General features: G+C 40.2%; 1 protein-coding gene across 1 annotated transcript; it reads left to right on the top strand.

Moving 5' to 3' along the window:
- Positions 1-1,857: 1,857 nt before the first annotated feature.
- LOC139705641 (olfactory receptor 2W3-like) lies at positions 1,858-2,802 on the top strand. Its single transcript, XM_071611794.1, has one exon. The coding sequence runs from the start codon at positions 1,858-1,860 to the stop codon at positions 2,800-2,802; it is 945 nt and encodes a 314-aa protein (XP_071467895.1).
- Positions 2,803-18,261: the final 15,459 nt, after the last annotated feature.

Below are 18,261 nucleotides of genomic sequence, written 5' to 3'. Positions count from 1 at the left end.
CTGAATTTGACCTCAAAATTCACAAGTGCACTTTATGTTTTATTACATTCAGCAATGCTCTTGAAAAAAGCCAAGGTTGTAGTATAGGTCAACATTCTTAAAACAGCCAGCACCATGGGATTTTTACCCAGTTTTGCTAAAATAAATTATTTTGTGTGTTTTTCTGCTCCCTGGCAGGTCTAGGAATTGTGCACTGTACCACTGTTCCAGCTACTTTCAATCGACTGGTGACATCAGGGAGGCAGAAGACACCACAGTGAGTGCTAGCTCTGTCCACTGTACCAGCACCCTGACTGCAACCAACTACCTAAGGGCCTAAATCAATAGGAAAGGGATTTATAGGAAAAGCAGAATTCAGAGCTTGGAAGGTCAGCATGCACAATGTGTGTGATGGTAGGAGCATCAGCTGAGGCTCTCTTCAGACCCCTCACTACAAAGCCAATCACTTATTGGGTAAAGCTATAGGAGAAAAGAGAGGCTGTCAGTTTGTGAGGTCTTCAGTGCTCAGCTTGTCCAACTCTACTGTGGCCTGCTTAAGTGTTACAGTTGCATCTTCCTCCCTGTTCAAGCTCTGGGGTGCTGGTCACAGGCTTTAAGTGAGTGTCATTTTAAGTTGTTCCACTCAGACTGAGAGTCTGAGCCATGACCTAATGGAGCAGAATGGTGACTACTGTTCACTTCCGGGTTGGAGGTACTGTGTCTGACCTAGGATGATGGTGAATGTGGAACCATAGAATCTGTGTCAGTTTTGGTTTCCTTTCATGGGAGCTATGGTTTAGAATTTCACCTAAAAAGGAAGCAATATGTGCACTGGGTGAAGGGGGTGAGGGGCTCCCTAGGACTGAGGACCCAGGAAGCTCCTCTCAGCACGTCATTACCTCTCCAGGTAAGGTTCCATGTGCAGGGTGCCCTTTCTCTGGGGGATCTATAGGTGTGTTCCTCTGCACTTTGGGGAGAGGGTCACAGGAGTCAGGACTGCTGGTGCTCCTAGGGGTCTGTTTTTCCTGGTGGGAGTCAGAAACCTAACCAGAAAATTCCCATGCCAGGGGTGGCTGAGGTCATCCCACATCCCCTGAGTTCCTCTCCTGGGTGATGATGCCTGCTACAGTTTGCTTTGGTTTCCATTTCTCTCCTTTGCAAGTGGCAGGTTGCATGGTCTCTGTTTGTGGAAATATTGATACATTTTAATTTTATATAATATTTATGTATATTTTATGTTAGTAAATGATAAAAAGGTAGCATTACCAGCATGTATTTCATGCATTCATGACATTCTAAATGTTTCTTAAATTTGGGGGGTATTCATAGTCACATGCTTTTTCTTCAAGTTTTATCAAATGCTTGCAAATCTCCAAACATGTTTCCAATGCATTTACTAAAAAAAAGATTTTTGTAGAAGTTTACCCATGTAGTTCAAACCCGTGATGTTCAAGGATGAGGTGCATTTGCTATTTCCTAAAACCTATCAGGGGGTTGTTTGGAGTGTTCTTTTTTGCCTCTGACCTCAGGAACTTGTGACTCTGGAAGAAGCAGAGGTTGGAGCTCTGCAGGTGTGTGCCTTTCCTCTCTGGAATGACAGAGCACAGGGGTGGATACAGATGAAGATGTCAGGCACGTTCCCTGGGGCAGACCAGCTCTGCCTCTCCACATGTGACATTTACTTAACACACCGGTGCCTCAGTTTCCTTTTCTATAATTTGGAGACAATAATCATAGCACAGCCTCCACACCAGTGTTTAGGGCTTAGGTGAGTAAATAAACCTGCTCTGTGCTCCTCTAAGCCTGGCTAGGAGTCCATACTCCAGCATCAGCAGGTGCCACTACTGGTGTTGACACCTCTCCTCAGGTGCAGTAGAGATGGACAGGACCAACGGCAGCACCCAGAGCCACTTCATCCTCCTGGGTTTCTCTGACCGCCCCCACCTGGAGAGGGTCCTCTTTGTGGTCATCCTGGTAGCCTACCTGCTGACCCTGGTGGGCAACAGCACCATCATCCTGGTGTCTCGGCTGGACCCCTGGCTCCACACGCCCATGTACTTCTTCCTCACCCACCTGTCCTTCCTGGACCTCAGCTTTACCACCAGCTCCATCCCCCAGCTGCTCCACAACCTGAGTGGCCGTGACAAGACCATCAGCTATGTGGGCTGCGTGGTCCATCTCTTCCTGTTCCTGGGCCTGGGTGGAGTGGAGTGTCTGCTGCTGGCCATCATGGCCTATGACAGATTTGTGGCCATCTGCAAGCCCCTGCACTACACGGTGATCATGAGTTCAAGGCTCTGCCTGGGCTTGGTGTCGGTGGCCTGGGGCTGTGGAATGGCCAACTCCTTGGTCATGTCTTCAGTGACCCTACGATTACCCCGCTGCGGGCAAAACAAGGTGGACCACTTCCTGTGTGAGATGCCAGCCCTGATCCGCATGGCCTGCGTCAACACAGTGGCCATAGAAGGCACTGTCTTTGTCCTGGCCGTGGGCATCATGCTGTCTCCCCTGGTCTTCATCTTGGTGTCCTATGGCCACATTGTCAGGGCGGTGTTCAGAATCCAGTCGTCCTCAGGAAGACACAGAATCTTCAACACCTGTGGCTCCCACCTCACAGTGGTCTCCCTGTTCTACGGGAACATCATCTACATGTACATGCAGCCAGGAAGCAGGTCCTCCCAGGACCAGGGCAAGTTCCTCACCCTCTTCTACAACATCGTCACCCCCCTCCTGAACCCCCTGATCTACACCCTCAGAAACAAAGATGTGAAGGGGGCACCGAGAAGGCTGCTGCTGGGGAACAGAAAGGGGGGCAAGGAGTGAGGCCCTGGACTGCCCAGCATCCAGCCTCAGGGTCAGCTGCAGTGGGGCCACTGCTGGCCTCTGAGCTGTGGAGCAGAACTGGTCTCAGCCTGGAGGTCTCAGCATCCTAGCAGGGCTGGCCTTCTGAAACCTGTTTATGAGAGAACAGCACAGGGACTGTCACCCACACCCAGGTGTGCAGACCTCACCCACCAGCTCCTATCAGGGCCTCATTATGGAAGAAGCCCCTCTCTGAGTCCTGCTTCTGTAGTTTGTTGTTAGTTCACATAGTGCTCTCACATAGGCATTTTATCAAGAATCCCCCAGCTCTCTCTGGGCTCTTGGTGTGAACCACTGTCTCTTCCTGGATGGCATCAAAGGCTGAGTTCAGTGTGGTTTGGTATTTTCTCTCCCATATTGCACCACAGACTTACATGGGATCATGTTGTCTTTTTCTGTCCTTTATTGGGGGACAGATAGATTAGTATGGTCGGAACACAAGTTTAAGAGAATAAGTATAAAATATGCCCCCTGTGCTCACTGCACAAGCATTCTTTACCAAAAAGCAATTTCCCTGCAGCCCTGCCAGGCCTACGTGGACAGAATGTGTGGATTCCTCAGCAAACTACCTGTTATCTGCATGGAAATGCAGGTAGGAATTAGAATTAATGAGAGGAACCCAAGACACTTTGAAGGGAGTGACTTTTGTGACCCTTTTTTCCATACCAGATTCTGAAAGATAAGGAAAATATCTCCTAACCATAAACCTGTAAGAATGTGTAGTGAAGACCGCAATTAGACCTGGTCAGCATGGGCCAAGGTAATATAGGGTTGCCATGACAGTGGGAACCTGAAAGTCTGAGGTCACCCTGTTTTCATTCTAAAGTCAAGAGGCAGACCTGGGCTAGACTTTCTGGAAACTTTTCTGGGACCTCAATAAAACTGGAGTGCAGGAATGTTACACTGTCCCTCTCCTCTCTGAGTGGACCAAGTCTCTCACTTAAGAGTGTCCCCTTCCCCGTTTTCCTAACCCTTAGTGAACTCATGCCTGTTACTCTGACTGACATGTCTGAAACCTTTCTGACATGATCACAGAGTCAGGGTTTGAAGGGGAGTCTTTCCTGTGCCTCAGTTTCCCTGAAGGCCCCATAGCTGTAATATCTTCATCCCCAAACTTGGTCATTATCCCTGATTCATTGTCTTTGGTCATTGTCTGGATTCATATCTGGATTAACACTCTGGATTCATGAAGATTTTCACAATGACATTGAATTTTGGCTCATTTACATCTTGAACCATGATGATTTTGTAGTTGTGTTTTAATTTTGCTTGTGAGAAGCACCTGGCGTTTGCCAGGTTCCCACCTGGTGCTCAGTTCATCTCACCTCTGTGCTTGTGAGAGGCCAGTGTGACTGGCATCCTTCCCACTGTACCCACTTGGTGTTTGAGATGTGGAGGTTGCATCAGGAGATTTGTTCAGGAGAAGAGAACCAGGATTTACCCAGGGCCTCTCTGACTCCAATTTCTGAGGTTCCTACTGCACAGCAAATCTTCAAAGTAAAAAAGTCCTTCAGACTTTGACAGGTGGAGACTCTCCCCAGGGCTCCTCCACTTGCTGTGTACCCACATCCCCTGAGCTGGGAGGCACACTCTGATTCAGGGGTCCTGAGAGGGCTGAGGGTCTGCACTTCCCTTATCCCCCAGGTGACACTCACTCCTGGGACTCAGGTTGCATTTTGAGGACCTAGGGGAAGGTCACCTTTGCCCTGAGGGCAGATACCTTTAGGGAAGAGCCAGGACAATATCACAGACCAGGGAAAGGAGGTGGGAGAAGGTGACACAGGCTCCTCTGACACCACAGCCCTTCTGAGCCCTGTGCCTCCCAGACCTCCTTGGCCTGTGCAGTCCCCACCCCACCTCTCATTTCCTCCTTTCCACACCACAAGTCACCAGCCCCAGGGTGGGAGTAGTGGAAGCAAACCAGAGCTCCCTGGATGGGATTGCAAGGCTTCAAGGGAACCCAGGTGTGAATATGCAAGTCCCCTGTGCCAAGGATTAATAGTGTGACCAGACTGAGGGTGAATGGGCAACTGGGGATCCCTCTGAGACTCTCCCCAGAATGAAACCCAGGAGTCCTGCTGGAGCTGAGCCAGCCCTGGGAGGGGTTCCTTGGAATGGGGAAGCGCTCCCTGGACCCCTGGGGAACTCTCCTCTTTTTGGAAGAGCTCACTGGTGGTCTGAGTAGACTCTATGCTCCTTGTCTCCAGGCATCTGGGAATGTCCAAACTTTCTGCTTCCAAAGTATGTTACTGAAAGAACAAACATCACCAATTTTTGACCTTATAGACTGGATTGTTTTTCCTTCTTGGAATTTTGGAAGCAGAAACAAGACTAAGTTCCAATTGAGCAGCCAAAGACGCTTTTACTCTTTCTCCAAGAGATGAAGAGGTGCTCACTGAGGACAGTATGTCCCTGAATATGCCTCAATTTTCTGCCCCCTCATTTTGTTTATCACCCTTTGACATCTTCATCAAGCTTTCTTTTGGTGGTCTTGATGTTTGGTTGTCAGGGTGACTGGGTTGTGATAGCTTCTGTGATAAGTGAGGGTCCAGGCCACCAGGCAGGGAAGGGCCTGAACTTGAAAAACTGGTTTTTCTCAGGGTTGTGACTATGGGATGTGGAAGGTGTGACTCACCAGGCCCCACCTTACCTGAGATAAGGCTCTGCCCACCCACCTTATTACACAGCAGAATGACTCCAAAGTTGGCCACACTTCAGTTAATTGAAATTGTGTTAAAAGGATTGATTTTTGTTGTAAGAATTACTGTGGTCTCAAACCGGGGATTGTAAGGTCAGGCACTGGTGATCAAAATGAAGCAGATTAAAGGCAGCTGAACAAGGTTTTATTGATATTCACTCCTGGGCAAGACCCTCTAGTCCAACAGAGCAGGTCTGGGGGACTCATGCCCAGGCTCAGCCAGATTGGAATTTTATTGAGCGTAGGGCAAGAAGGGAGGAATTGGGACAGGAAAGGGAGGTTGTTCAAGTCCCTTGTCCTCCTGGGATTGGTTAAGGAATCTTGCTGAGATCTGTGTCCTTCCAGGATTGATCAGGAGACCCCATTGATTGACAGGTGGTTATATGAGGCATCATCACTGCGTGTCTATTGGTACCTGATTGGTTGTTCTTTCACACACACAGGTTGCCTGATGCTTTTGTTCCCTTAGCCACCTCAAATTGACCTAAAAAGGATATAATGTATGACTCATAAAAATTCAAGGTAGCTATTGCATGAACTAAATATGTTTTTACATTTGTTAATTTTAATTTGCATTGTCTTTATAAATGGTGTAACTGTTGCCTTTTAATATTTTGCAGAGGTATTGCTTCAAGAACACACAACCTGGATTAATTTAAGATAATAAACCACACCCACAGGACACATAGGAAAATACAGACCCCAATTAATAAAAGGGGTCAATGAAATTAAAAGATTTCACGATAAACAAAAGTTAAAAGAATTCGCAGCTAGAAAACCAGCACTGCAAAGCATTTTGAGAAAAACACTACAAAAAGAGGAAATGAAAAACAGCACGCAAAACCAACAGTGGGGGGTAACTCAGTAAAGGGGGGGAAATAATCAAAGAGGAAAAACAAGCCAAATTTAAATAAATAAATAAATAAATAAATATGACTGGAAGTACAAACCATATATCAAGATTAACCCTAAACATTAATGGCTTAAACTCACCAATTAAGCGTCATAGGCTAGAAACTTGGATTAAAAAAACAGATCCATGAAGTCTTAGAGTTCTATTTTCTTCTCTTCCAGTAGGCGGAGCTGTGCCCTCCAAGCGGAGATTTTGCCCTCTATGTGCCTGTAAGTGGACTCCTCTTCCCCTACTGGTCGTCTCTCTAATCTTGTTAGTCCAGAGCCATTTCTCTTCTCCGGCCCCTCCCCCCCCTTCCTCCTGCCAGACAGCCAGACCCCGCTCATGGGAGGCGATCTTCAAGGATCTGGTTACACTTGCAGCCCCACTGCGTGCCCTAATTACCGAATGACCGAGCACTCTCTCTGTCATTCATCCAGACCCCAGGGCTGTGGAGCCGTGATCTGGGGAACCGACAGTTTAATTTGTTCAGACCCCTTTGGTGGCCACGCCCCTGGATCTGGCGGCTAAGGCCTTGGGTGTCACCCCTGGTGGTAGGGGGAGTTGGGGATCAGGAGTCCCCTCTGCTTCCCTCGGCCCCTACAGTCACACCCAAAGAACTCTGGGGCGAGATTTTTGAGGTTTCCCAGCTGTATGTATCTGGTGGGGGTGGGAGTCACACACCTGCTAAAGCTGATTCCGCTGGGAAGGGATCCCGTCCACCAAACTCTGGTGATGTCAGCTCTCTGCTATAGCAGGCCCCAGACTCCTTGCTGGAGTGTCCAATGGGAGGGGTGGGTCTGGCCTGTCTCTGGTCTGTCCCAGTCTCGGTTGGTTTCAGTTCTGGTTAGCTGTTTCATGAAGGCTTGGTTAGCAACCTCTTCATAGGGTCTCTATGCCCAACAGTGCTGAACCCCCTCCTACTGTGCTGGTCGCCAGGCAGTGGAAGCAGCCCGGACTTCCGCGCCACAGGGCCGAGATTCACCCATCTGGGGCAAGCTGTCACCTCCAATATTCTCAAATTCCCCAATAGGTCTCACTTCAGCGGAATTTTACTGGGAGTTTCTCAGCAGGTAGAATCTGAACATTCTAATGCTTCTCTGTGTCCACGTGGATGAGGAGGTACTGAAAGCGCTGCCTCCCCGCCCACCGCCATGTTGAGTCTTCCACTTTGAGGTTTTGTAATAAAATGAGGATTTGGAAGCACAGTGGTTTCTACCAGGTAGCTCGAAACACTGACTAGGAGATCAAACTGGAAAAATCCCTTCACATTTTTTCTCTCTTGTCAATGTCTTTGTTTTTAATTTTTGGTATAAGAGGCTGAACCTAGTGATGCTTAAACAATGTGCCACATCCTCAGCCATTTTTCTATGTTTTAAATTTTGAGACAGGCTCTCACTAGGTTGCTCAGGGCCTTGCTAAATTGCTGAGGCTGGCTTTAAACTTGTGATCCTGCTCCCTCAGCCTCCTAAGCTGCTGGAATGACAGGCATGTGCCACCAACCCTGACAGTTGTCAACTCTTTAAGACCAACTGGAGGGGTGATCTGGGAACTCCATGGAAGTATGCATGCAGATGTTTGCTCCCTGTTGCATGGGTAGCAGTGACAGACATGAGGATCTCTTCCTGTCCTGCTAACCACAGACGGGTACACCAGGGAAGGGTACATTTCACATCATCTGTGGGACTTAACTGTGACCTGGCTCTCATCATATATGAAGAAAATATTCACCCTTTGACTTTCTGAGTCTGTCTTTTTCACAGAGTATAATGTTTTCTTGTTCCATCAATTTACTGTCAAATGCCATAACTTCATTTTTCCTTATGGATGAATAAAACTCCATTGTGTATGTATAGCACATTTCCTTTATTTATTCATCTGTTGAGAGGCACCTGAGTCGTTCTCACAATATGGGCATCATGGATTTTCCTGCTATAATCATTGATGTCCCTATAGACTTTTCATGAACTTCCACACAGCTTTTAAAGTGGTTTCATTAATGTACAGTCCCATTAACAATGCATGAGTGTATTTTCCCCATATCTTCACCAGCATTTATTATTACTTATATTCTTGATAATGCCCTTTCTGACTGGAGTGAAATGAATTCTCAATTTTCTATTTCCTAGATTCTTATGGATGTGGAACTTTCTTTTTCATGTATTGTTGGCCTTTCTATATCTACTTTTGAGAAATGTCTGTTTGGTTTTTGCCCCAAAATGCATTTATTTATTTGGTTTTTGGTGGTAAATATTTTGATTTTTTTACATATTCTGGATATTAGAAGAATAGCTGGTGAATAATTTTTCTCTTTTGGTAGGCTGTCTCTTCATACATTTTTTTTTTAATTTTTGATATGCAGAGCTTTTTAATTTGGTGCTGTCCCACTGATTGACTCTTGCTTTTATTTCTGAAGCACTAATATTTTGGTTAAGAAAGTTAATACCTGTAATACCTGTCATGATAATTTGGAGTGTTCAGCTTCTGTTTTATTCTAACATTTTAAAGTTCCTGGGGGTAATTTTTTGATATTTATTGCACTTTGAGTTTGTTTTTTCAGAGTAGGCATCTAGTTTCATTCTTCTGCAAATGGATATCCACGTTTCCCAACACTTTTTGTTAAACAGACTGTTTTTTCTCCAATGCTTTTGGGAATTTTGTCAAGTATCTGATGACTTTGTATATGTCAGTTGTCTCTGTGTCTTCTATTTTATTCAATTATTCTTTATGTCTGTTTTGAGACGAATATTATGTGGATTTTATATAGTTCTGTAGTATAATTGAAGATTTGATATTGTGACACTTCCTTCACCACTACTTTTGTGAAGGACAGCTTTGTGTACTCTGGGATTTTTATTCTTCCAAAAGAGTTTTAGGGTTATTTTCTCTTGTTCTTTGAAAAATGTCATTGTTATTTTGTTGAGGGTTCCATTGAATATGTACATTGGGTTTGGAAGTATGGACATTTTGGCCATATTAATTCTACCTATCCAACAAGGGCAGTCTTTCCATTGTCAATGTCTTCTTGAATTTCATTGTTTAGTGTTTGTAGTTTTTATTGCAAAGGTGATTAAGCTTTTTGATTGAATTCATTCTAAAATATTTGGTTTTGAAGTTATTGTATATGGGAAAGTGTTCCTTATTTCTTTCTCACCAAATTTGTTATCAGACTATGGGAAAGCAGTTGTTTATGCATTTTGTTTTTGTATCTGTCAACTTTTCTGAATGTATTTATCAGTGTTAGAAGTCTTCTGGTGGAGTTTGAAGGGTCTTCTAGATATAGGATCATATGATCAGCAAATAGATAATATGAATTATTTCTTACCTATTTGTATAGTTTCAGTTTCCTTGTCTTGTGTCATGTCTCTTGAAATAGATTCAAGACACATGTGGAATAATAGATGTAAGAGTGTCCATTCTTGCCATGTTCCTGACTTTAGAGAAAAATCCTTATTTTCTTCCATTAAATATGATGTTGGCATCAGATTTTTCATTCATTTCCTTTAAACTGTGGAGGTAAATATCTTGTATTCCTTTCACTGTTGTGGTAAGTTTTTCCCACATATTCAACATTAATGAATACTGGATTTGTTGAATGCTTTTTCTGCATTTATTGAGGTGATTATGTAATAATTGTCCTTAATTCCACTTATGTGGTGGATTATATTTGATTTGTGTGTAGAACCAAACCTGCATAACTGGGGTAAAACTTGTTCATGGTGGCCTTAATGTGATTTTCCATGTGATTTAGTCATATTTTATTTTATTGGGGGATTTTTCATGTGTGTTTACTAAGTGCATGCTTCTGAAGTTTTCTTTTCTTGATGTGTCTTTGTCTGGTTTTGGTGTCAGGGTGATACTGGCTCCATAGAATGAACTGGTAGTGTTTCCTCTCTTTCTATTTATGGAATAGTTTGAGGAGGATTGGATTATTTTAACTTTAAGGTCTGGTAGAACTACTGTAGGAACCCATCCAGTCCAGCAGTTTGTCTTTTAAAAGGCTTTTGTTCTCTGCTTCAATCGCATTGCTTGATATTAGTCTACTTAGGTTTTCTGTATCTTTCTGGCTCAATTTAAGAAGGTCGTATGTGTCTACGAATGTTTCCATGTCTTTATTTTTCGAACTTCTTAGAGTATAAGTTTTCAAAATAGTTTCTGATGATCCTCTAGATTTTAGTAGTGTCTGTGGTGATTTTCCTTTTTATGTTAGATTTTGTAATTTAGCCATTGCTTCTTATTTTTAGTTAGTTTGACTAAAAGTTTAACAATTTTATTTGTCCTATCAAAAATCAACTCTTTCATCAACCTTTTGTGTTGTTGTTTATCTTAATTTCATAGAGTTTTGTGTCTCCTTTCAATTGTTTCCAGTTTTCTACTGAATTTTAGTGTTGGTTTGGTCTTTTTTATGTCCCAGAGATGTTAAGTTAGATTATTTATTTGGTGTCTTTCTATTCGTTTAAGGTATGAACTCAATGCCATGATTTTTCCTCTTAGAACTGTATTTATACCTTCTCAGAGATTTTAATAAATTGTATCACTATTCTCATTTACTTTGCAGTATTTTCTACTTTCTCCCCTGATTTTTTCTGCTAGCCATTTATCATTCAGAAGCATATTATTTAATCTCCAAGTCCTAGCATATTCTGATTTTGAATCTATCATTGATTTTAATTTTATTACATTAAAATATGCATGTATACATATACCACAGTAAATCTTATCACCGTGTACATCCACAAGACAGCAATTTTTAAAGACTTTAATTAAGTAGCAGAAAGAACAGTGGATGGGACACGGGGACAAGTAAGGGAAGTACTGGTGACTGAATTAGAACAAATTATATTCTGTTCTTTTATAATTATGTCAAAATAAACTCCCATCATGCATAACTAAAAAAATGCACACAAACAAATTTTTTGAGAATCCTTATGAAAAACAAGACAACTAAAGGAATGCACAAGCTTTTCAATAAAATAATAGCAAAAAATAAATTCCAAACTTTTGGAATGAAATTGAAATTCAAATTATAGATATATTTAGAACCCTGAATAGGAAAGATTTAAAAAAATCCACTTTAAAATAAAAATGCCTAACCAATAGTATGAAGATATACTTTTAAAATCCAAAAAAGAAAAAGCACATGTCACATTTACAGGCAAGCTAATCAACTGATTTTCCAGGCCAGGCAATAAAAACCAAGGGGAATTGGAGAAATTCTGAACAAAAAGAGGTACCCAACAAGAATTTCATGCCCAGGAAAACTACCTATCAGACTTGGAGATGAAATCAATCTTTTCCATGACAAGAAGAAACAAAAACAATTCATAGTGATTAAGCCTATATTACAAAATTATATATTGAAATATTTCATCCCAAATAAATGAAAAATAGACATCAGAGCCATCCTAGGGTCCAATCCTACTAGAAGAATAGCAATTGTAAGAACAAATCTGAATTAATTATTAGAAATAAATCAAAATGGCAAAAAATACAAATCATCTCTCTATAATAATACTGAATGTAAATGGTCTAAGCATTCCATTCAAAGACTTAGATTGGCAGGGTGGTTTCACAAACAAACAAACAACAAACAAAAACCACAGAGAATATTTTAAAAAGCCTTAACTGTGAAGACATAAACTGTCAAGTTGAAGAATAACCATTGTGTGTTGTTGTCTGTATAAAAGGGGAATTGCAAGCATGGGTCACTGCATAACTGGGTCATTCTACCCAAGAGCTGGCCACAGCAGTGAGGACATGTATGCCTGCACACTGTATCCTGCCACCTGAGATTTTCTGACTAATAAGCTTCAGCATTTCTCGTGGAATCCTTACATAATAGCTTGAATTTTATTTAATGTCACTTATAGTGATTATTTATTAGAATATCATTCTCCAACAACAGATTTTTTCAGGTGTAAGAATGAATAGAAATGTTTTTCAGGAGATTAAAATTATCTCATGAGGGGTTCAGGGGACAGAGGAGGGAGAGAAAGGGGAGGTACCCGGGAACAACACTGACTAAAATATGTTGTTATATTATATGAATGAATGAAAATACACTATTATGTATAATTAAAATGTGTCAGTGAAAAAAGAAAATAAACAACAACTAAAAAAATTGTGGGTATATAAAACCTGATATACAATACAACCTTAATTACTGAATATTTAACAAAAAGCTGTAATAAAAAAGCATTCAATTCCTACATAATGGAAAAAACTTCATTATTTAATGGTAATTTTCACAATAAAGAAACAATTTGAGCATACATAATACCTAAAATTAGGTAATAAATACAACATATGAGATACTCAAATTTTTACTCATGGTTTTATTAGGCTCATTTTATTGTAATTTTGCTATTATAAAGCAAATGGAAAAGAAATTATTATATTCAGAGACATTATTATGTGCCATTTCTGTGCATATATTAAATAACAACACATGAAATACAGATTTCAGAAACTACCAGGCTCTGAGCAACATTGTGTTGATCTGAATGAAGACCTTTCTTCCTTGCCACACCTCAGCAGCCCTTGACTGAGGCACTCTTGTGTCATTACTGATGTGGCCTCTGTTGTCCACATCTCAGGGACACCCTCATCAAGAGAAGCAAATCATTACCCTCAATACACTGGAGGCTGTCCCCTGGCTGCACCTTACTCTCCACAGAGGTCTCCATGGTGTGAAGAGGAGAGGAGTGATAAAAATGTTCATTTCAAAAATATTCAAAGAATTTCCGTAGAAAAATGACTTTGTTGGTGGATGACTTCAGGACACACTGCTCAGCAAGGCAGTGAGTGAGTAAGTGTGCTGAGGCCATAAAAGGTATGAGCCTATTTATTTGTTATTTTTATGTATTACCTGGGAGAAATTTGCTTCAGAAATGGACTTAAAGTTGACTTTGAGGTCAAGAGCTCTACTTTTAATAGTGCTGTGTAGTGGAAATCCTGGGCATGAAACCCAGAAAAGAGTAAGTGATTTTGAGCTAATTGATAAATCCATTGTCAGGAAGGGAAGGGAGGTGAGGTAATGGAAGGAACAGCCCATGACACCTGGGAGGAAGCTTCTGGTGGCAAGTGAAGATGGAGACTGACTAGGCCCCCAGAGCCCAAGTTCACAGTAAGGAGGTGATGTCCATTTCTCACTTGGATTTTCCTTTACTTGGTTCTTGCTTTAAGTTTGTTTGGCTTTTCCATAGTGACAATTGATTACATAACACCATTTGTAATCTTTTAAAAAAATATATATATTATTTGTAGTTGGACACAATACCTTTATTTATTTATTTTTTTGTTGTTCCTGAGGATGGAACCCAGCTCCTAACACATGCTAGGCGAGTGCTCTACTGTTGAGCCACAACTCAACAGTAATCTTAATGCTGTTTTCCTCTTGCTAAATTTCCTTCTATGGCTTCATGGTATTCCAATTAACTACCTTGAAACTACTATTGTTGATTTTATGTGAAATTCAATATGTTTCTGGTTGTATGAGGTAATTGACAATAGTTAGAATTACCAATATATGGAACATTGACCAGCTTTTTTAAGGTAATGGGCACATGAAAATGATACAGGTAAATTTGTGATTTGCACTTGGGTTTAGTTTTATCAAGATTTTGTCTGTAAAGCCCATATGTGTCAATTGTGATCCTTTGTGCTTTCAACTTTTGCACCTCTCTTGTTTTATCCTTTGGTGCAACAACAGAATATATTAAGAAGTAATAGTAATATGTGTACTAGAAACCATTAAGATTTCTTTTTCAGAATTAAATTGGCACACTTTTCAGAAACAATATGGCAATTATTTTATTGTACAAGCTGTGTGGTTGACAGCATAGGGATATACATGATGATAATTACATCAATGCTCTGATCTAGTCAGTCATGGAAATTCTAAGTGTGGCAGCTACATGTGCAAGATATTCATAAATATTTTCAGAGACACAGAGTGTATAAGTCATCCAGCTCCTCTGTGTTCCTCTTCCAAGGTACATACTCCAGTATTACATTCATCAAACATGTGGACATTCCTTTTAAATGAAGGGCTAGAATTAGATTAAATTAAAGCTCAACACATTCTCTAGTGAAGTTGTAAAATAAAGCAGAATAAGCCCAACTTCATTCCAAAAGAAAATTCAAAGGATATGTTCTCAAAATTAGTTTTTATCTATCCATGAAAATACTTGTCTACGTATTTACTATTTATCTATTAATGGTGCTTCAACATTCTGGAAAATCATGGGGCTATGTAACTTTGGAACACAGAAACATTCACTGGTGTCTTGGAGTTTTGTGCCCTCTGTAAAATATGATTCTCCAACTTCATACCCTCTGAATGGCTGAAAATGCACATTATTTAAATCTTTCATCACGTAGGTTTTCTATGTACATATACCCTTTCTAACAATGGTTAGACGATGTTTAGAACTATTACTGTATGGAAAGCTGTGGACACATATGAAGGGAGAAACTTCTCACAGAATCCCTGCAGGGACTCTCTAGGACTATCTGTGTCCAGAAACTAGGGGACACTTTGTAGTGCAGTCTTCTAGAGATTCCAGGACAGTCAGTACACTGTGCTGTGAACTCTAAATAAATGAGGTAATGCAAAATGGTTCTTCTGCATTTACAGATGCAACTGCAACCAGCTTCTTTAAGGACTGACTCTAGCTCTCTGGGATCCATAACCTAAATCTTCGCAGTAAAATAGACCTGGCTCCTGGTTTACTCTGCTAGATGCCATTCATTTAGAAACAGGCAGCCCTTAGTGGGATTAATTCATATTTATCCCCTCCTGGGGACAATTTGTTATTGGGAATAACACAAATTATCACATAGATCCCTCAAATCCTTTGAAGATAATTATGATGGTTTCAAGTCTAGTGAAAGGAGAGTAAAGCAGGTGATACAGGAAGCAGGAGGATGGTGAGATGAGTCCCTTTTTCAACACTAGGATATCACCATTTGGGCTTAAGGAAGTCTTTCATATTCTTTCTCCACAATTTATTAATTGAATGCCATTTCTGTTTTAATAAATTTTGTTTCCTTTTCTTTTGTAATGTTTTATGGTTGATTAAAAACTGAGCAACTCAGTTTTTTTTTTTTTTATTCATTACTTAAACAACATGTATGTACTATAAGATGTACCTGGCAGTTATCAAAAACTCACATGTTTAAATCTTTATACAATGTAACATAAGCTTGTGTTGATAAGGATAGTACCACATGTGTGTATCGACATATGTAAATTATAGGTGATTTCATACATATGTGTAGATCTTAATATCTGGAGGTCTGGGAAAGTTCATGATAGTTTCTGAATCTCACTTATGTCATTTTAAAATGGAATATCCACACAAGGTCCTGTTAATGAGATTAAATCAAGTTGCATACTGGAAGGAACCCTGTTGCATTCAAGGAGCCAGTATGAGTCAATATTTTTTTTAAAAATCCCATGCATCTGACCTTCCTATCATGCAGTACACAATGCAGATTTGAAGCTCTGTTTTGTACTTACTATGAAAACTTTGGATGCCTAATTTTTTCTCCTGTGTGCAGGCTATTATTTCAGGGGAACAATTCTAGGGGAACTTAAGAAAATCAAATCAAGTGAAAATATTATCAAGGGCAGCAAATAAATTTCTTACAGCTATTTAGATGTCTAAAACTCAAATTGTCAAAATATCGCAACAGGATTCATTTTTAAATAAGAATAGATATCCTCTTCACATCATTGAAGCAAATGCACCGTGTTGAAAGGTGCTCTCTTGTGAGACACAGGCTTTTTATTTACATACTACTACATGGTTAGTGTTATTTTGTTAGACTGGAACACGGATAATGAAGGTACTGTACTGACAGCTGTGTTTCACAAGGTCAAACATCAGATCTGATGCTGCTGACATTTGTCCCTGTGGCTGTATGTGCCACCTGCTCTCCTCTGAAGCCCTGGATGATTTCCACTGAGTGCAGCCACCCCATTCTGCTCATCATCTCTCCTGTGGGTGGACATGGAGTCCAGACTGCTCTTTAGTGTCTGCTCTGCTTTCTTGAGGTGCATCTCAGAGGTGGAAGAACTTGATCACTTACTGATAGCAGCTTTAATGTTTTCAAAGAATCACTAAGCTCTTTTTACTCAAGAACAAGGCCTTTTCACATTGCTGCAAAAACAACAATGTTTCTCCTTTCTCTGCACCTTTGTCAAAATATATTCTCTGCTTTGTTTCTTGATTAACTTTCCTAGTGGATTGAAATTAGTGTCTCTTTGAGTTTTATGTGCATTTCTTTTGTGATTTTAGAGAAAATAATTTTAGTTTTTCTCCATTTGGTATGATGATGGCTTTGGATTTGTTTACAGTACTGAAGTAAATCCCTCTATGTCTCGTTTTTCCAGCATTTTTAATATGAATGGGTGTTGGAATTTTGTCTTTTGCATCTATGGAGATGATTATTCTTTATTGAATTTAAGTGGTGAATTACATTTATTGGTTTGCTATGTCAAATCAATTTTGCATCTCTGTGAGGAAACCTTCTGGATTGTGGTGCATTACCGTTCTAATATGTGTTTGAATGTAGTTTGCTAATATTTTATTAATAATTGTTTCTTCTCTCTCCATCAGGACATTGGTCTGTAATTTTCTTTCCTTGATGTGTCTTTGTCTGGTTTTGGTATCAGGGTAATACTGGCTTCATGAAAAGTGTTGTAGAGTGTTCCTTTTAATTTCTTGAAGAATTTGAGAAAGAATGATGTCAGTTCCTCTTAAAGGTCTGCTAGAACTAAGCTGCAGATCCGTTTCATCCTTGGCTTTTCATTTTGAATTTTAATTGCTATTTTAATCCCATTACTGGAAATTTTATGTTTATGTTTTCTATTCCTCATGGTTCATGTGGAATATATCCTATTTGTCTAGAAATTTGTAAAAGTGTTTTAAATTTTCCAGTTTACTGGAGTATAAATTTTCAATTAATAGTTTGTAATGATTCTCTGGAATTAAGAAGTCTCTGCTGTGAAATCTCCTTATTAAGTTTAATTTTGCTTCTTTGCATTATGTCTCTCTATTTTTTGGTTAGTTTGAGGGTTTACCAATTTATTAATCTTTATGAAGAACCAAATCATTACATTGATCTTGTTTATTTTATTCTGAATCTAATTAATTTTGACTTCAATCTTATTTTGGAATTATTTTAGTATTCTTTTCTAAAGCCTCAAGATGGAATATAGGCTTATTTATTTGGAGTCTCTATTTTTTTAATGTAGGCATTCAATGGTATCAATTTCTCTCTTAGAACTGCTTTGATAGCTTTGCAGATATTTTGATATTAGTGTTTTTGTTCTCCTTGTTTACTATAATTTCTTGATTAGTTATTCTTCTATTATCAATTCCTAATTGAAAATAGAATTGCTCACTCTCCAAGTTTATATGTTTTCTATTATTTTTTTGTATTGGTTTTTAATTTAATTCCATTATGATATGATAAGGTACACAGGATGACATCATTTTCTTTGCATTTTCTAACACTTTAATGGTGACCTAGAATGTGATCTATTTTAGAACAGGGCTTGGCTTTTTAAAATCCAATGTCTCTGTGCTCACTCAGTTGCCAGCTTTTGTGGCTGGGAATTTGTAAAGCTGGTTGTAGTAGCTCTCAGCTTCCCTTCTCCTCATGTAGAGTGGGATGATGGAGAATGATGATAAACTGTGTTCTGGTAGCAGCATGGTGCAATCTTCAGTTAGAAGTTACACTAGTTGGGGTTTGGTCTTGGCTGGGCTTTGGGCCTCTGTGGGTGAGTGTTTGAGATTTGTCTACACACTTGTGGCCATAA

Source organism: Marmota flaviventris, chromosome 5 (assembly GCF_047511675.1).
Source record: "Marmota flaviventris isolate mMarFla1 chromosome 5, mMarFla1.hap1, whole genome shotgun sequence".
Taxonomy (NCBI): Eukaryota; Metazoa; Chordata; class Mammalia; order Rodentia; family Sciuridae; genus Marmota; species Marmota flaviventris.
This window is presented reverse-complemented; position numbering and strand designations above follow the sequence as displayed.